General features: G+C 41.8%; 1 protein-coding gene across 1 annotated transcript in view; it reads right to left on the bottom strand.

Moving 5' to 3' along the window:
* Positions 1–20,994, bottom strand: part of vwa8 (von Willebrand factor A domain containing 8) — a 107,943-nt gene that overhangs the window by 47,592 nt on the left and 39,357 nt on the right. The window contains exons 20-33 of the mRNA XM_063005615.1: positions 18,060–18,131; positions 17,484–17,560; positions 15,729–15,804; positions 14,734–14,869; positions 14,514–14,633; positions 13,550–13,755; positions 9,877–10,028; positions 6,589–6,697; positions 6,357–6,495; positions 4,447–4,634; positions 3,336–3,458; positions 1,911–1,981; positions 1,693–1,818; positions 1,416–1,525 (exon numbers count right to left, since the gene is read on the bottom strand). Coding sequence (XP_062861685.1) covers positions 1,416–1,525; positions 1,693–1,818; positions 1,911–1,981; positions 3,336–3,458; positions 4,447–4,634; positions 6,357–6,495; positions 6,589–6,697; positions 9,877–10,028; positions 13,550–13,755; positions 14,514–14,633; positions 14,734–14,869; positions 15,729–15,804; positions 17,484–17,560; positions 18,060–18,131 — 1,705 coding nt within the window. The remainder of the gene's footprint in view (positions 1–1,415; positions 1,526–1,692; positions 1,819–1,910; positions 1,982–3,335; positions 3,459–4,446; positions 4,635–6,356; positions 6,496–6,588; positions 6,698–9,876; positions 10,029–13,549; positions 13,756–14,513; positions 14,634–14,733; positions 14,870–15,728; positions 15,805–17,483; positions 17,561–18,059; positions 18,132–20,994) is intronic.

Here is a 20,994-nt window from a genome sequence, read left to right as displayed (position 1 = left end):
TGCTGACGTTTTGGCACAGACATCCATCTTAAAAACTACTACACTTTCAACACATTCTCATGAAATCATATTAAAATAAAAGGATTGACTTTTCGCTTAATCCATTCGCATCCTGCCTCTCTCATGTCTCAAATGAGGAGGACCATGGTAGTCACGCACCCCCCCCAACACTAACGCAGCTGCCGATCACTTCTTTTCACCAGCCAGAAATGAGGTATCATAGGCAAGCAATCAAGACACCCTGCTTTGACCATTAACCCTCCCCCAATGACACACAGCCAACAATGTCGGTCAATAGCACAGCTGAAATTCAAACTCAAAGGCTTGAGAGCTTGGTACACTAGTGTTAGAGCACTGTGCCACCCGAGCCCCAAGATATTCCAGGTCTAAACAACATTCCATATGCAGATAAACAAAAGTAAAGCAACTCCTCCAACCTGTTATTTTACAGCTAAAAATAGGCAGGAATTATTTTTATACTAAATGAAGCACTAAGTCCATAAACGACCGCCATTATTCATCAGACTGACATTGTTATGCCACGCTAAGATCAGTCCTGTAATAATAAAGCAAAAGGATTAAGTGTCACCCTAGATGGACATAGAGAGACGCCTGTGTAGAGTCGTCATTAAGTTGGAAGAATGAAGCTAGATTTGTGGACAATGTGAATCAAACCTGCACCCTTATAAACAGTGAAGAAATCTCACCTCTACCCGGCACTTGGCTAAAGAAGCCTAATCTTGTACAAGAATCTAATGGTAACCCAGATCCAAGCTGCAAGCCACACCAAGCAGATGTGGAGTATGTATGGCTCTAATGTTGGACAAAAGCGCCTGGCTCACAATAACCATTTTAAATCATTGTAATCAAATAATCAATTAATTGATTATAATAACTGTCTTTCTCGGGCGGCTCGGTGGGTAGCACTGTCGCCTTACAACAAACAAACAAACACACAAACAACACTTTAGACTGCCTAGCTCCAGCACCCGAACTACCTATTGGGTTCAATGCTGGGGCCATACGGCGAGTCTCATATACAAAACTAACTAACTGCAGAATGTCTGAACGTACATGTATAAACCGGGTGCTGCATTCTGATTGGCTGAGCTGAATGAGCACTCACATATCACAGCTACAATATTGTAATATAATAATAACGACCTGGCGAGTGCAGCCAATTGGGGGGCAGTGCGGTGGGGGGTTGAGTTCATGTCATGGAGGGCGGGCCCCAGTGCACCTGCGCCCCACCCCCCCCCCCCACCCCCGGTAGTTACGCCCCTGCTCGTGCCCAGTGTTTCCCGGTGGAACTGGACCCACCACAATAAAGCAGCTGATGAAATGGTACTAGTGATTGACCAGTAATTACTGAAAGCTACAAGTACATACTGTGCTTCGTGACAGATCTATTGTACCTGAGCTGGTGCCAAAGCCAGTACTGACAGCCTCTTCACTGATGGCATGTAGTTGGCACACCCCTGATTCCTCCACTCCTATGTGCAAAGGCTTGGTCAGCAGGAACTTCCTGTATAAAGAGGAGAAAGGAGGTCTAGTGATGGGATCCTCGAACTGGGACAGCCATGTGCTTTTTCCATCAGTTATTTAAATGAGAGGATGTCAGTTAAATCAAGTGAGAATATCTGCACCATGACCAAATCTAAACACAGACCAAATGCAGAGCAAATGAAGCACCTGTCAGTCTTGCTATCAACGAGTAACCAGCGGTCTTCAGCCGTCAAGTATACAGCCTTAACATTGATGGGGAGAGAAATGGTGTGGACTTGTCCCTCCAGCACATCCAGAACATCAAGTTGATCCCTGATAACACAAGGCAAACACCAAATTTACACACACACTACGGTGACATGCAATCAGCATTCCTAGTACAAACCATACAGAAATGCACTTACCCATCAGCCTTGTAAAACAGCAGCCAGTTCTTGTGGGCAAACTCCCGGCACATTTTGTATGTTGACTGTGACTGTAATAAAAACAGAATTTTAGACCATGACAGGCGTCACCAAGGACATACAAATATCTATTTATTTATTTTATTAGAATTTTAATGTCATGTTTTACACTTTGGTTACATTCATGACAGAAACGGTAGTTACTCATTACACAAGGTTCATCAGTCCTCAAGGTTGTATCGAACACAGTAATGGACAATTTAGTGTCTCCAGTTTACTTCACTTGCATGTCTTTGGACTGTGGGAGGAAACCAGGGCTCCCGGAAGAAACCCACGCAGACACGGGGAGGACATGCAAACTCCACACAGAAAAGACCTGAACCGCTCCACCTGGGAATCAAACCCATGACCTTCTTGCTGTGAAGTGATGGTGCTACCCACTGAGCCACCGTACTACCATTATGATGTTAAATGTTTGTGCATAATACAGTTGAATGTAACAATGAAAGATGTAAATGTCCTCCTCTTTAATCAAAAATGATGTGTAATGATGCCATTCTTATTTGGAATTTTTCTCTTTATCTCCCAATCTTGTCATTTCCAATTACCGATTGTGTATTCGCTGCTGCCTGCACACCCCAGATCTAAACAAGGAGTGCCAGATCACCACACGTCTCTTCCGACACGTCATTTTTGATCTGCAGCCACTTATCATCACCTGCCAGTGTTGGGTTTTCACACAGAGCTGAATCGCCAATGGAGAGCCACGCTAAGGTTTATGTGACTTCCCAGAGAGACCAGAGAGACTCCGTCCGACATTCTCTCCCTCAAACATTGTCAACTGTATTTGTGTGAAGAGTCAAACTCTTAAGTGTTGAGATCGAACACTCTGTTTTGGTGTGCTAGAGCAGTGGTCCCAACCACCGAGCCATATATTACCGAGCCGCAGAGAAAGAATCAATCACACACTAAAAGATGTTTTATTACAAAAAAAAAAAAAGATTCTTTGTGAAGCTGGATTTTCTGCAGTGACAGCAACCAAAACAAAGTTACGGAGTAGACTGGACATAAGGAACACACTTCGGGTTTTATTGTCTCCTATCACCCCTAGATGGGACGGTCTCGTTGCAGTGGAAAAAAGCTCAGGGTTCCACTGATTTTCCGTCACTGATGAGTAGTAGTGTTATGCACTTTGTGTTTTTTATTATGCTCGTTGTATCATTTTATTTTAAATCCTCCCTCCCCTGCCAGTCTGTGAAATTATATCTTACATAAAACCGGTCCAGGTCCAGGGTGCAAAAAAGGTTGGGGGCCGCCATGCTAAAGCATTAAACCGCTGCGCCACCCAAGGGCCTAATTACGCTGTTCTTAATCTGCGTAAACGCTCCACATGTGTAAACAACCTGTCATGTAAAAAGTGCTCACCTGGGTTTCTTTTGTGTTCCACCAATTCGAGGTTTTGCGCACAGGTTCTTCTTCTTTACCTGGAGACAGGATTAGTCTCCTAACAGCCCCGGACACCAGGTCCACATGGAGTACCGTGTTACTCTAAAGAGAGCAGAGAGGACATTTGACAAAATGAAGTAAAAGTCTACATGCCATTCGGTTCTATTTAAGTTTGTAAGTTTGGATGAAAGCGTCTGCTAAATGCCGCAGATGTAAATGTAACATACAAAGGGAACCATTTTATGACAATTGTAACCTGTCAGGTAAGGTACTGGACTAGTAATGGACTAGAAAAGTCGCTGGTTTACCTTAACCCTCAATTGCTTAGACAATATCCTGTCTCAGTACTGTGCAGTAGAAAAACCAAATAAGGTGGCAGAAGATCCAGCATGGTCACTTGGCCAGACCAGGACACGTCTGCTTAATATTCCATTGACTTTAATGGAAAAGAGAGGAAAGTTGGCTCAGATTTATCTCCCTGCATTCGGATCCTAATGGATTTCTTGGTCGGTCTGACACACAGTTCACACCGTTTGTGCTAAAAATAGGAGGGATGCGTCAGGACTGGATAAACGGTGAAACTGGCTAAGATTCACTGTCAGGATTACAGGCCATCCTGTTCCATTCATGATTTGTTTTTCCTCCTCTGGGAGCACCGTGACCCCTGGATGACCCCCTTGTGATCGGATACGTTTTGGCTGTAATGTATTTTTAGACTTTCTTCTTCTCTGTAGCTCCTTCACTGCAGCGGCTTTTATGGATGTAAATTAATGTTATTTGCATCATTTGTGCTGTGCGGCTTCAATGCCATATTAGGTAAGTATAGCGTTATTAGGTGCTCTGAAAGGGTGGGTGGTGCTATAACATTCAAATTCGTTAATAGGTAGACTAACAATTGAAGACATACAGTATCTTCAATCTGAGTTAAAGTAAAATCTTTGGCGCTCTTCCATATCAGTGCTTGAACCCTGCAGTCATTGATGGATTATCAGGCAGTTTTGGAAGCAGGTAAAATATTATATACCTTCATCACTCATGACTGTGTGTGTGTGTGTGTGTGTGTATTCCTACAGCACTCATGCAAACACACCTGCTCCTCGTGTAGCACCACCTGGCCCTGTAGTGGGCTGCCCAGAGCTGCCACTGTGATGAAAGGTTGCCACACGCCGCTGATGGTGCGGGGAAAGACATCGTACAGATCAATGTACTGCAGCGTGTTTGCCTTTTCACGCATCGCACACAGGGACACCGGGTTACACGTAGCTAGGTAAATCATATCTGCAACATCAAGAACATGAGCAGCTCAGATTTGTCTAAACATACAGTAATTAAAGCAACAGCATTCATGTTAGAACTGCATTATAATGTCTAAAAGATCAAAATCACTTCACTTACTATTGAAATGAATATTATTGTTATTATTATTATTACTATTAGTCAAAGTCACTAATTATTTGTATATCACATTTTACAATAGACATTGTCTCAAAGCAACTTTATAGAACCCAGGACTGAAAGACCAAAAACCCCTGTTGAGCCAGCCAAGGGTGACAGTGACACTACCATAAAATTAAAGGAAGAAACCTTAAGAGGAACCAGATTCAGCAGGGACCCCCATCCTCCTTGGGTGGCCTGGATAATAATTTGAATAAGATTTACACAAATCATACATGCACAACATTAATTTAAACCAAAAGCTAAACAAAATTATTATTACCATCATCATGTAAAGACTGCATTATTATGGCTAAAAGAAGATTAAAATAAGTTAAAATTCCTTTATTAATCACCATGGGGGAAATTCGAGAATAGCAGAAGTTCCCTGACCAGGAATCAAACCCGGGCTGTGGCAGTGAGAGCGCCAAATCCTAGCCACTAGACTCATTATTGAAATGAATAATGATTTAAATTAATATTATTAAAAATAATATTATTATTAATTTTTGAAATTATTAAAAATATAATATAACATAATATAATATTAATTATTTATAATAATTATAAATATTAATTTATAACAAATAGTTACAATAAAATTAGTTATAAAAATTTGTTATGAAAATGTATTATAATTAATTATAATACTATATATTATATTATACTATAATTATAATAATAATATTCACTATTGAAATGATTATTATTATTATTACCATCATCATGCAGGGACTGTATTATAATGGTTAAAAGAAGATCAAAATAACTTAACTCACTACTAAAAATAATTGTATTATTATTATTTTTACAATAATAATAATCATCATCATCATGTAAGGACTGTATTATAATGGCTAAAAGAAGATCAGAATCACTTCACTCATTATTAAAGTAAGTATTATTATTATTATTATTATTATTATTATTATTATTATTGTAATGTAAGGATTACATTAGAAAAGCTAAAATAAGATCAGAATCACTTCACTCATTATATAAACAATTATTATTATTATTATTATTATTTGCATTTAAGGACTGAATTATAATAGCTTAAGGATGATTGGAATCACTGCACTAATTATTATAATGATAATTAATATTACTATAATAATGTAAGGACTGCATTATAATGGCTAAAGAAAGATCAGAATTATTTCACTCGTTATGGAAATTAATATTATTATTATCATCATGAAAGGACTGCATTATAAAGGCTAAAGAAAGATTAAAATCCCTTCACTAATTACTAAAATAATAATTATTATTATTACCATAAGTGCATTAAAAACTCAATTGAAAACTTACAACACAAACACTCTCTGAGGAGAATAAGGAGCATTATGTGTCAACCACCAGTCTACATTTCTGTTTAATTTGATTCATTGCTTAATTATGTTCTACTGTTTGGTTTACACTGTATCTGCAGTTTAAAAATGTTGTTGTATCAGAACTTGTTGTGCTTGCTGTGTTAAGAAGAACATCATTATGATTAATACAGTATTTTAACTTGTGCTTCTGATGTACTGAAAATATAATTCTTCATTTCCAGTCCTGGCTTACCATTATCAGTGGTGACATCACAGACGATGTTGACTTCATTCATGGGGATCTGCCAGTGAGCATACTCCTCAGTGAAGCTGACCGCTCTTGACTCATGCCTCTCCAGTGGATAACTCTGTACTTTCAAAAACAACGGACCCTGGAGAGCATGACACGTCATTAATCATCTGTCACCGCAGAGCAATACTGTATATTAGACCAGAAGAGACCTGGACTCACAACACTGTGATACCTTAATATCTATACGATGGGACTCGGTAGGACACAGCAGTTTCCTCCTTACATTGCCACCCTGGTTCATAGTCCAATACCCTGTCATCTTACAGTCTGGCAATGGCAACCTTGAGAAAAAGAAATACAGAGTTGAATTAGTTTCAGGCAACATAATTACTTGCCATCAATCAACCAGCAAAAAAATACCCAGCAGCACAATGGGATCAGTTTAATGAGGTGCTTTCATCTCTATTGCCCTCCCACCCTCTGCAGCATGAGCTACACGCTGTTTCAGAGCTTCTGCTCTGCTGGTTCCATTCGTACATCTGTTCTGCGGCTGCTCGCTTATCCCCAGAAAGCATTACACCGTCATACTTAAATTCATGCAGGTGGATTTCATCAGTGAGGGATTGTGTATGGTAAATTATTATTATTATGAGACCCTTATGTTCTGGTATTCATCCAAATCAATCAGACACAAACTCATTCAACCCTCAGATTTGTAGCACAGGTAACGTTTTTATGGTGTTCATCATTACAAACCAGATCATTATTCAAATCAGAGATGTGGGTTGTAGAGGTGCCCTGATGTGTAATAAAAAGACAAGGATTCTCTTTCTAAAATGATCTGTTCACGTATTTATTTATTTATTAGGATTTTAACATCATGCTTTAAACACTTTGGTTACACAAGATTCATCAGTTCACAAGTTTAATGTCAAACACAGTCATGGACAATTTTGTATCTGCAATTCACCTCACTTGCATGTCTTTGGACTGTGGGAGGAAACCCACACAGACACGGGGAGTACATGCAGACTCCACAAGGAAAGGATCTGGACCACTCCACATGGGAATCAAACCCAGGGCCTTCTTGCTGTGAGGCGAGTGCTACCCACCGATCCACCTTGTCTGTTCCTGATAGAAAACTAACATTAAGCTCGGGTGGCGCAGCGATCTAACGTGCTTGCCCACTAGGCAGTCAGGGTGGGTAGGGGTACACATAAGTGAGAAGTGATAGATCTGGGTAACTGGATATGACTACATTGGGAAATAAAGGGAAAACTGCATAAACAGAAGTAGGAATGCATTCATTCAGAAGCTAAAAAAGACCAGGGTGTTAACCAATCCACAACACTACACTCTACAAATGAGTACACACTTTCGAGAAGCAAGGGTCCAGCAAAGTTTAAGGGCACAGTGCGCAATGGCAAAAACCTTTAAAAATAGCTGAAGCTTATGTGTAGACTACGAGGAGAACACCAGGCACTAACACCTTTAACTGAATATATAACACGGGGGGAAAAAACTGCTGCACATTTCAAGTTTGTAAGATCATGTGCATTTAAGACTGTGTTTTGCTGTAAGCATTGTGTAAAGTGTCATGATTTGGGGCTACAATTCCTACCTACCTACCCACCTACCCAAACCTAACCTACCTACCTATCTACCTACCCACCTATCACTCTAAATGTCTTTCTGTTTGTCTATCAGAGTAATCATTGCAAATGACCAAAACACAGTCCACATACTCCTTGGTTTAAATCTCAGCTCTGCTACCAGCAGGCTGGGCGCCTATACGAACAATGATTGGCTTGTTCGCAAAAAGGGTGCCGGAGGGGATTCCTCATAACTGATGAAATTGCAAGTCTACAGTGTTATGCAAGCGTGAAGTCCCAGAATGATCTAGATCTTAAAATATCCTGCACTGTCAAAAATCAACCAATGCTTTCAATAAAGGTATGGCAAGTACACTTGCTTTTGTCTACACATTTGTCTATAATTATGTTTACGCAGTTAGCCTAAGAGTCTCAAAACTCAGCAAATTTCAAAAAGGTTCACAAACTTTCTGTTACAGATGCATATTTTGGTAAAAGAAAATATTTGTTTCTTCACCACCCAAAAACTCACCTAAAAAGTCCCACCAACATATACACAGCTGAAATAAGACAAGCATGAGACAGAAGAAACAAATATTTTCCTTTATTTCAAGTAAATTATGGAGCAAATGGTCCTACAGAGACAGTTCAGTGTAAAAGTGACACGTTTACAGAGGTAGATAAAATACCACAGAATAGCATGAGACTGATACTGAAAATACATACATATTATTCACGCCTCAGTGACTTGATAAATCAAATCTATTTAAGTAAGTAAATCATTTCAAGTAAATTATAGTGTTTTGTTATTTTCTAAGGTATGTTGTTTTTTTGGGTTTTTTTTTTCAATTTTTCTCACAATGTATTTGAAAACCCAGCTCTGGTGTGCTAGCGTATTTTACCGCTGCGCCACCTGAGAGGCCTTTTTCTAAGGTATGTATAGGTATAACAGGGAACACGCCTGTCAGTTTTGTTCTATTTATTACTTCATTTAATTAGAAAAAAATACTGGGCATTAAAATGCATATTAAGAATGAACCGTGTGTGTGAAAGACAGCAGATACAATTCAGTAAACCTTCAAACATAGGATATAACAAATGACCCCCTTTTGCTTTAATAAGAGTATGTACAAAAACTTGACAGTACAACCAGAGGGCTTGTTATTGTATTATTTTGCACTTTTCCACTGCACAGTGTGGTATGAAACGGTACTTTTTCGACTCTCAGTGTGTTTGTTTCCCATCACAGTTTGCATTTCATTTACTGCAAGACTGCACACTGCCACTTACTGCGACGTTTGTTTGTTTGTTTGTTTATTATCGAACACAGTCTTGGACAATTTAGTCTCTCCAATTCACCACACTTGCATGTCTTTGGACTGTGGGAGGAAACCGGAGCACCCGGAGGAAACCTACACAGGCACGGGGAGAACAAGCAAACTCCACACAGAAAAAACCCGGACTGCCCCACCTGGGGATTAAACCCAGGACCTTCTTGCTGTGAGGCAACAGTGCTACCCACCAAGCCATCGTGCTGCCCCTCAAGCTTGAATTAATATTACTGACAATATTGACTGACACTATTGATAGTTTATTTACATTGCAGTTTTTTATAAAATGATGCTTTAAAGAAAGGTCAGCAGGGCGCTCAGGTGGTGCAGCGGGATTCTGTGCTGCTAGCACACCAGTGCTGGGATTCTGAACTTCCGAGTTTGAGCCTCAGCTTTGTTACCATTTGGCGGGTGCCCCCTAGCAGGCGTAATTGGGCCTGCAGCAGACAAAACTGGCCAATAAAGTCTGCCGGGTGGGAAAAAGACCAGACTAAAAAGTGGGTGGGGTCTTGGACGCAACGTAAGGACGCTGGTTGTAAGATGTCGTACCATCTGTGCAGTAAAAAAGTGGCATTAAAGAGAATCCGAGGCTCTTACTCCTTGGCAAGATGAACGCTGGTGGGTTTGGCTCCGATGGGAATACCATGCTTGTGCAGGGCTGCGATCAGAACCTCTCTCATGTCCTTGTTGTATGAGTCGAAGTCGAACACATTCCTCACCACGTTAGCAAGTCCTTCATTCGGAAATTTCTAGAGAAATAAACATAAAAGGGATTTATTAAACAAGTACTAACTGATCAGCAGTTAAGCTACTGGACTAAAGATGCGGATTACCAAACTTTCACTTTTGGGCCATTAAGCACTGGGTTTAACCATCAGTTTCTTAAATTGTATCATTTCTTATTTGCAAGTCACTTTGAAAACAGGCACCTGTCAAATGTACCACTAAAATGGGTAGAAAAAAAAGCCTTTTAAAATCTAAAAAAGTTGCTGGAAAGCAGGTGTCACTGTCCACAGTCAAGTTTGTTTGTTTATTTATTAGGATTTTAACGTCATATTTTACACTTTTGAATACATTTATGACAGGAACAGTAGTTACTCATTACACAAGGTTCATCAGTTCACAAGGTTATATTGAACACAGTCATGGACAGTATAGTGTCTCTAATTCACTTCACTTGCATGTCTTCGGACTGTGGGAGGAAACCCGAAGGAAACCCATGCAGACATGGGGAAACTCCACACAGAAAGGACCCGGACTGCCCCACCTGAGGATGGAACCCAGGACCTTCTTGCTGTGAGGCGACATCGTGCCGCATTAGCCACTGTGCCGCCCCCGAAGTCAAGTAAGCTTCAAATCATATGGAGCTGGCAAGCATATGGAGCTGGCACTATGCTGTCATAGGTATGCATGTTTTTTCAGACAGCCACTTCACTTTCGTAGATACCGGTTTCACAAATCCTACACAGCAAATTCCTCCTTAAGTCCTCTGGACTTGTAACATTTTTTTGCATTTCCTCCCAATTCTCCTCCCAATCTTGTCATATCCAATCACCAGATTGCATTACGTTTCCTCTGTACTGATGTTGACCTCCACTTTAACCGAGAAGAGCCGTGACTAACACACGCCCCCTTCGAGACGTGTGCAGTAGCCGACTGCATCTTCTCACCTGCATGAGGCTAGTTCATATGTGGATCAGCTTTGCGCACGGAGAGTCACACCCTGATGACATCCCTCGACTCTGTGCAGACGGCATCAATCAGCCAGCAGAGGATGCAATTGCATCAGTTACGGCACCCTCCCTGCAAACAAGTCAATCATTGTAGGCGCCCAGCCAGCCGGATGGCAGAGTTGAGATTCGAACCGTCAGCTTTGGTGTGCTAGTGTGAACTTTTCAAAGAGGATTCAAATTCTTAATTAAAATTCTGTCCTCAGTGGTAAAAATCCTATAATCTTCTTTTAATATTGTCGTCTGCTGAAGGTGAGCAGAAACACAAGTGGATGTCATGGTAACCGCTGTATTAAAAAGGTAAAACGACCTTATTGTTAAACAATAGTGAGCTTGAGATCTCCGCAGTTGTGAGCTAAGCGTGTTTCACAGCAGCGCCACCCGAGTTGCCAAAACTGACAATAAATATACAAAAAGAATTCACATTCACCGGTTATTCATTACAAAGTTCACTGTTTATTTAGTGATTTATTTTAATTCATGCTGCTGATCTGGATGACATAAAATAAATAAGTTTTTTTTTTAGCTCTTATAAAACTGTATTCTCCAGCACAACATCACACTGTGCTGTAAGACATGAGATCAAGGCAGATAAAATGTCTCAGTACATGATGTGGAGGGTCAGGCAGGTCTAATGAGGGAGGTCCTGCTGAGAAAGCTAAAGAACAAAAGGCCACTGCTATCAAAAGCACCTCTCCTTACTATAAATACTAATTCATGCTTCTATAAGTTACCATGACAACAACTTCATCTACAACATAGGGAACGACGCTCGGGTGGTGCGGCAGTCTAACATGCTAGCACAACGCTGCACAGTCTCAGCAGAGCTGCCGACCGACCTGGCCAGATGTCCACACGAACACAACATGCTGTGTTTGAGGGAGGAAAGGTCAGACCTTTTGAAAGCGTCCTTTTGACACTGCTAAGATATGCGATCTCTGGGACTGGTCCAGACACTTGCGAGTGGGGGCAGAAGTTAAACAGAGCTTGTCTCTCTGTACGAAATGCGGCTCACTGACAGATGATGATAATGCTAAATTCACACTATACAACTTTAAAGGTGTTTTGGATCTTTTGTAATTGGGAGTCTTTTAAATCTCTGTGGTTTTCAAACTACACAACTGATCTGTGATAGGGGGTCAAACACCAAGAGGAATCTTAGACGAGTCTGTCTGGTCCCCCAAACGGCACTAACAGTTAGCACATAGCATTCAAGAGTCGATTTTAGGCGACCTGTCGGCGAGTGAAAAACAGGGCAAAAATCCTGTAGTGTGAACTAGGCATAAGCCGCTGCAGAATGGAACCCTGTGAGATGGGGCGTATGTGATATGGAAATGACTAGATTTGCAGATAAAGGCTAAAAATACACAAACGTCTGGTCAAACATATCATTAACAGCGTTTAAACTACAGTACAACAAGGCATGGAAGCCATGGCAGGTGGAAAGAAATAAAATCGTCTTGTCCTAAAAGGTCAAGCCACAGTACGTGAGACAGGTCTGAAGCATGTGATCAATATGTGTGATCACAGCAACTCAGGACAAGAAAAAATCCATACTGTCCCTGTTGGCCGTGCTGACCCTGGCAGTACAACTCACTAATTCTAATCTCAGGTGAAACAACGTTAGATGTGCTGCTGTAAAAGATTGGCTTTCACACCTACTGATCAGTGGTTGTGTGATCAGGACTGAGTGAGCATAAAGCACCTAGAAGAGATAGCGAAGTGGAGATGAAAGCCAATTACATCTCAATCCCAGAGTGCGAGACACGAACCACAAAAACACTCCTCTCAATCACACCATGATGAAATGGGGAATTGTACAAGCTTGGAGGTAAAATAAATAAATAAATAAATAAATAAATAAATAAATAAATAAATAAATAAATAAATAAATAAATAAAATAAAATAACCGTAAAAAAACATAATGCTCAGAGCCCTGTCAAGTCTTACAAGTATAGACTGGGGATGGGCATTGGGAATTGACTGCCTGAGAACTCATGAGTCATCAATACTAATTGATCATGACAAAGCATGCTTGAACGCTTGGGTATTGCCAAGTGGAACACATCCACTTGGTGGTTTACCACTGTTCCTTCCTTGGACCACGTCACCTGTCGGTGGTCATAATGTTATGCCTAGTCGGTGTGTGTGTGCATGTGTATATATATGCCTCAAGAAGGTCCTGGGTTTGATCCCCAGGTGAGGCGGTCCAGGTCCTTTCTGTGTGGAGTTTGTGGCGCTTGCATGTTCTCCCCGTGTCTGCGCCGGTTTCCTCCCACAGTCCAAAAACATGCAGCCAAGCTAAGTGGAGACACTGAATTGTCCTATAGGTACCTAGCCGCTAGGATGTGTAAACCAGTGCATTGTAGTGCCGGTCCCAAGCCCGGATAAATAGGGAGGGTTGTGCCAGGAAGGGCATCTGGTGTAAAAACTGTGCCAAATCTATAATGCGGATCACGATATGCCAGCAACCCCTAACGGGAGCAGCCGAGGGCTCTGTAGTTTGGAAATAGCTTTTAAAGAGGCGTATGAGATGTACCTGAAGGTGTTTCACAATGTTGACCACTTCACGAGTGGAGTAAGGGTAGTTGATGGTTCCTTGGTCTGCCATGGCACGCAGTTCTCCAAACGCTGCCACCAGTTTTTGAAGAATAGGGTCAGGAACATCAGGTCCATACTGCTTTAGCATGGCAAATTCGGCCTCAGGCTTTGGGTTGTCCACTGCATGACAGCTGAATATATCCCCTGCAAACACATTAACAGTCCTGTTACACAAATCACACACTGGTCAGAGTTTATGGCTGTACTAGGACAGAATTGACTATACAGTAATGATACACACTGGTTTCTAAACTCAAAGTGTAAAAATTTTGTCATATTGGAAATACAGTATAATTAACCTCTTGAGACCCTGCGGTCACATATGAGGACATTACATTTTGGCTTTGTTATGCCTTATTCCTTGACCTGCTAAACTCAGACCGATTGTCCCCATTAGTGGACACTTTTGTCTGCCATCTAGTGGTAGCAAAAGTACTACAAAACTAATAAAGTTTGTTTGTTTCTTTATTAAGATTTTAACATCATGTTTTACACTTTGGTTACATTCATGACAGAAACGGTAGTTACTCATTACACAAGATTCAGGTTATATCAAACACAGTCATGGACAATTCAGTGTCTCCAATTCACCTCACTTGCACGTCTTTGGACTGTGGGAGGAAACCAGAGCACCCGTGGGGAAACCCACACGACAACATGCAAACTCCACAGAGAAAGGACCCGGACCGCCCCATCTGGGGATCGAACCCAGGACCTTCTTGCTGTGACAGTGTGCGACTGTGTGCGACAGTGCTACCCACTGAGCCACCGTGCCACCCAACTAATAAGGTTAAAAACAAAAGGAATAGAAAAAATGCATTGAAAAAATCTAAGCTCGGGTCTCAGGAGGTTAAAACATAAATATTAGGATTATAATAATAATATTCCGTTTAAAATGTTACCAAGTGCCCCAAAGAAGTCATTTCCCAAGAATGGAAATCCTGGTCGGTTAGCCAAAACAATCATGCGAAAGTCAGGATGCATGGCTATGATATTGGGTCTTCCAGCTGCCTCCAAAGGATCTTAAGAAAGGAGAACAAAATGAACAATTTTTTGTTATATTAAGACAAACATTTGCAAAAAAAAAAAAAAAATAGAAATATACTGTTTCCGCTTTATCACCTGCCACTATTCTCCTTCCATCTGCCAGGATCATCTCTCCACTCTCCACCAAAGTCTTCAGGATGCAGGTGACATTAGTGGGTGCTTTATCTGCCTCATCTATTACCAGAACGTGTCCTGTCTTTACAGCTTTCACCTTTACACCAGAACATGGAGACAAGCAGTGATTAAAGAGTTTAATTGTTAAAGCATTAAGAGTCTTGACAACCACGTTTTGGCTGTATTTTTTTTTTTAATTACGTCTCAGAATGTCCTATATTTTACTCTAGAGCTGCATTAAGTTGACAGCAGTGATAAGGATTACACTAGAAATATGCATGTATGAAGGCTGAAGGTCATTTCAGAATAGGCTTGTAATGTGGATATTTTAAACAGGCCATTAATGGAACACATTTAGGTGGTACTCAGATTCTTTAAGATGGATTTATCCTAATTTACAAAATCATCCAGATAGTCTCTCTGTTGGCGCAAGCAGGATAATCCGCTAGCACACCAGCACTGACATTCTGAGCTCCCGGGATCAAATCTCAGCTATGCTACTGGTCATATGGACGCCCTCTAACAGGCACAAAATTGGCCTCCAGTCTGCTGGGTGGGAAAAAACGGACTAAGGGTTTGGGTTATCAATGCTGTGTGAGGACCTTGTTTGCTTAGTGGTGAAGGCAATCCCAGCATTCAGTGCGGCACAACTTTTCTCACAGAAATTACAAATATGGCTTGTCAAATGCAAAAGGTACCACATTAAGTTTTTTTTTTTTTTTTTTTTTTTTTCAATATGTTAAATGTAGCAAATAATTAGAAATTGTATACTAACATATACAGAAGAAAATACAATTTTTAAGTTTGTTCTCTGTATATGTGCATCATACCTTCCATAAATTAGCAAAACACTGAATTTGACCAGTCTTGTCAAAACTGCACAAGAGTATATAAATAGCCATTTTAAAAGTCATTTAAAAGTCGTCATTGACCCCGGTATGTGACTGGCCACTCACCAGTGGTGAGTCCTCATACAGTATGATCCCGTCCCTCACAGATGGCTGCAGAGTCAGTGTCTGGACTGTGGTATCTCTGTAAGAGCCAAGAGCAAAGAGTCACACACTATGTAATGAGACTGCTAGTAGTTTGCTAACAGTAAACAATATAAAACAATATTACATAACCCATGACATATTCTCAAGAAGTTGCAGTACTCTGTACCCTTGGTCTCAATATTGGTGTCAATAGTAAGAAATATAAGTGACCCAAATTCTTAATATAGAGCCCGCTCTCATCTCTGAAGCGTATCTCAGAAGACTTACTAATAGCAGAATCTCTGAAGTAATCACTTTAATCTAATGTTAGGACTCTGAAAGGGCTAAGCGGGTCATTAGGACACTGACTGTGACTTTCAAACAACTTTCAAAATAACACTATTAGCCTGCATACTGGTATATAGATTGGCTAACGTGAGGAATGCCACAAGTCATTATAAAACAGTGAAAATACCTTTTTAAAAACAATTTAGTTAGAATAGAAGTCAGCTTTTACAGATATGTCCTGATTTTATATATTTAACTCTACTGGCTCACAAGCTTGTTTTATTTGTTGTTTTTTCTCCCTTTTCCCCTAAAGTAGTCGATTCTGTTTTCCTATTGTAATTCCCCTGCCATAGGCCCCACCCTCTTTTGGCTGGGGAGAGCTGCAGACTTGCACATGCCTCTTTTGAGAGAGTCACGCTATGTTCTATGTATAGGTATAAGTCCCCTCTGCTTCCCTACTCACCCCCAGTCAAGTCAGTGCCCTGATGGTTTTCCCTCTCTGGCATGGTAAATTGTGTCTGTAGGATGACCAGTCAGGTTGGTAGTACTACTGAGATTAGAGCTGTTGAGTATTGAGCTAGTGTATTATGACGGCTGTAAACATCCCGTACAGGTGATTTAATGGGGTTGAGGTCAAGGCCAACCCCATTATGAGTGGATATTTTTAAATACCGTGTCCACTCACTGTCCACTCTATTAGACACTCCTACCTAGTTGGTCCACCTTGTGGATGTAAAGTCAGAGACAATCGCTCATCTATTGCTGTTTGAGTTGGTCATCTTCTAGACCTTCATCAGTGGTCATAGGACGCTGCCCGCGGGCGCTGTTGGCTGGATATTTTTGGTTGGTGGACTATTCTCAGTGCAGCAGTGACAGTGTGGTGTTTAAAAACTCCATCAGCATTGCTGTGTCTTATCCACTCATACCAGCACAACACACACTAACACACCATCAGTCAGTGTCACTGCAGTGCTGAGAATGATCCACCACCTAAATAATACCTGCTCTGTGGTGGTCCTGGGAGAGTCATGCCCATTAAAGAACAGCATGAAGTGGGGCTAACAAAGCATGCATAGAAACAGATGGACTACAGTCAGTAATTGTAGAACTACAAAGTGCTTCTATATGGTAAGTGGAGCTGATGAAATGGACAGTGAGTGTAGGTTTTAATGTTATGGCTGATCGGTGTATATACTGTACATGTAGTGTACTTTTTTTTCTGCATATCCCAGCTTGTTTGGAAGTTGGGGTTAGAGCACAGGGTCAGCCATTGTACAGCACCCCTGGAGCATACAGGGTTAAAAGCCTTGTTCAAGAGCCCAACAGTGGCTGCATAGCAGAGCCTGGATTTGACCGACTGACAGCCGAAAGCTTCACCCACTAGGCTACCATTGTCCCTACTGGAAGAACGAACGATGGAAGAACTATAATGATAGATTTATTTTTCACCTGTGAAGTTGCAGATACTCTCTGGGTCTGTTCAGTAGATGCAGGAATCTGTCGACGATTTTGTTTTTCCCCACACCCTGTCAACAAACGAGAAAAAAACTTTCATTGCAACACAGAAGAAACCGGCAGTACTTTCACCCTAACATTTGATTCCATAATTAGAACAATCAGAAAGAAGGAACTATAAGCCCTACTCCCCACAAACTTTCATTTCTCTGTTTTTAATAAGTTCTCTGATACAGATGGATGTGTGCCAGTCTATCTGGCAGCCTGGGGGTCCGATGTGACAGCCATGATCACACCAACTCATTTCATTTTAAGTCTGAGTGCTCCCTCCAGGGACAAGATAGTCAACTATAGCAGGGAATGGGCGAGTGTACAATCACTGTGGAAACAGCCCAGTTCCAGTTCACTGTCCCGCAGTGTTTACACCTCTGATCTACTCTCACAAAGCACAACTGGATCTTCTGATTCAAAGTCACTGGCAAAGTTCCTACTGGCAGCAGGGATGGAAACAGTATAAAGAGCCCTTGGTATGGTTGTTTTGTTTATTCTTGATAGTTTAGTCTTTTTTACCTGGTTGCCAACCAGCAGTAGATGTTCCCCCAAAAGAAAGTCCTTCAACATGTCCTCCATAACCATCATGTGCTGCAGAGAGAAGGTCACACAGAAGCATAGAGTTAGAAGAAAATCACCAGCACTACAGGTTGTACTTTAGTAACTATGGCTCAAGTTGTTTTCCAAGTTAGGGTCAATACCCACCAAGTGCATCCACCATCAAACAACGGTTCACTAAGTGCCCAACACATACACAAGCTTCAATACAAACTTTTAATCAAGCGACCCACATTTTGTCCATGATTTTAACCATGACCCAGGTAACACAAACACTCACTCACTGTCTTATCCGCTTATCCAGTTAGGGTCGCAGGGGGGTGCTGGAGCCTATCCCAGCTTTTCAGTGGGTGCAAGGCACAAAATAACACCCTGGACAGGGCGCCAGTCCATCGCAGGGCGGACACACACACACATACACACACCTATAGGGCAATTCAGTGTCTCCAATTAACCTGACTGCATGTTTTTGGACTGTGGGAAGAAACCGGAGCTCCCAGAGGAAACCCATGCAGACACGGGGAGAACATGCAAACTCCACACAGAAAGGACCCGGAGCGCCCCGCCTGGGGATCGAACCCAGGACCTTCTTGCTGTGAGGCGACAGTGCTACCCACTGAGCCACCGTGCCGCCACAACACAAACAATGCATCAAAACGAAACACAAAACAAAATATACTTCATTAATGGAAATGGTGGCAAACTGGTCCCACTGTGGTTTACAGGATGTAATAAAAAGCCTCCACATGGGGGCATACGTTTTTTCATGTTTATATTTGTTTATTCAATTATTATTATTTTTCTCGGTGACCCATTTTTGGGTGGGTCGCAACCCAGGGTTTGAAAAACCCAGCACTAGGCTGCTGCTCTTTTTAAAACAGAAAAGGTACATGCTGTGTTAGTGCTCAGTCCACCAGTGCTGAGTTTGAATCCTAGTTCTGCTATCAGTTGGCCAGGCACAATTAGCTGTGTGTCTGTAATGGGTGGGGCAATGGCTGAACAGGGTTTCCTCATAACTGCTGCACAATGAGACAGATAATGGAGACCTGACTTGTGCAGGTGAAAGAGAAGTGGTTAGTACTTTACATGTTAGAGGTCTGGAAGGGAGGTCTGAAATGCAAAATCAGCTGCTGCTATGATTTGCTAGAGTGGAATCTGGCAACCCTAGTGAGAGTTACTGAGCAAATAAAAATGACAACTGGATGGCACAGTAGTCTAATGTGCTTGCCCAACACTGCTGAGATTTCAAGCCCTCCAGCTCTTAAGCGCAGAATGGTGCTATCAAGCTGGTGCCCCATGTTGGCGGGAGGTTGGGGGCTCGTTATAAAACCCATCCATTAGCAAGTGAAAACATGTGCACAAATGCACACCCATAAAGATGTGACCCACAAATGTGTGCTTGTCTTTGCTCTCCTCGGCCAGCTCGGGGTGGCACATGTGGACACAGTCTGCCGTAAAGTTACATGTCCTCATTTTAGGTCTCAGTGCTGGGCTCCGGTCCTCTCCTGGGCATGTTTGAAAGACAAAAAGCAGGTCATTCTGAAGTGGGACACGGCAACTTTTTCCCTCCACCCCCCCTGCCTTTTTCTTGTCCTCTAAACAGCGCAGCAGGGAAGAGGTTTACAGAGGGAGGCGTATCTGGGTCAGGCCGCTCTTTCTGTCTTCGTGAGGATAGAAAAGTCTTAATGCAGCACCAGCAGCAGTCTGCCTGGCACACTTACAGGGTGGCATTATAAAAGAGCAGAAACAAGCACACTAAAGATAATGCCAATATGATCTAGTATATAAGTAGTGGGTGGATCATTAAAGAGACACAAAATTATGTCTGGGGGCAAAAGTCTAAAACCACAGGTAAAAATGCATTTTTTCTCAACTATAACAAAAACATTTATATTTGGGTGTTCAGGTGGCGCAGTGGTAAAATCCACTAACTCACTACTGCTGAGATCCAGGGATTTGAATCTCAGAGGTGCTGTCGACTGGTCGTTAGTCTACACAGACATGATTGGCTATGTCTGAGAGGGTGTGGGGATGGCCGAACAGCCTAGCTACTGGGAGTGCGGTCTCAGTGCTGGTCCCAAGCCCAGACTTAAATAAGTAGGGTTGCATCCAGAAGGGCATTTGGTGTAAAATTTTGCCGAATCAGCCCAGGTGACACAGCGGGATGTTCTGCTAGCACACCAGCACTGGGATTCTGAACTCTCAGAGTTTGAATCTCAGCTCTGCTACCAGTCTGCTGGGCGCCCTCTAGCAGAATTGGCCAGGGAAAATTGGCCCAGACTAAGAAAGGGTAATGGGGTATCCGAGGCTGTGTAAGTCCCTGGTTAGTAGCCCGAGGCGGCTGTACAGAAGTGGAGGAACATGGAAATCAGTGTGTGTCTCTCCGCGTGAAAGACTGGCCTCACTCACAAATCCACCAATTCACCAAGTATGGATGAATAAGAAGGGGTCGGTGGACTGCACACAAGTCAGAGGGAGTGTGTGTCAGGCAAATATACCCTTCTCAGACACGATTGGGGTCACAAGCAGTGGAAGACTGGCTACACTAAAAAATTGGGAGTCCTGTCACTCCTCGATCAGATCAGGGGTTGTGAACTTTTCTGTCAGTAGGACACAACACTTCTTAAATGGTTAGATGTGTTTGTGAGGAAGGTTTTCCCTGTCAGTACAAGGAAATGAAAACAATGATCTGAGGTTAATCCAAATACATCAGAGATGCAGTGGATAGAGATTCAATTAGATTTTAGATTAGATTTCCTTGATAGGAGCAATTTAACTGGCATTGTGCATGAGTGTGCATTAAGTATTTAATAATCAGCTTTCTTTATTTAACAGCACAATCTGCACCCAAACTAACACTTTAGATTGAGTTCACATATTAAAAACACTGATTAAT

The sequence above is a fragment of the Trichomycterus rosablanca genome, chromosome 12 (genome assembly GCF_030014385.1).
Source record: "Trichomycterus rosablanca isolate fTriRos1 chromosome 12, fTriRos1.hap1, whole genome shotgun sequence".
Lineage (NCBI taxonomy): Eukaryota > Metazoa > Chordata > Actinopteri > Siluriformes > Trichomycteridae > Trichomycterus > Trichomycterus rosablanca.
This window is presented reverse-complemented; position numbering and strand designations above follow the sequence as displayed.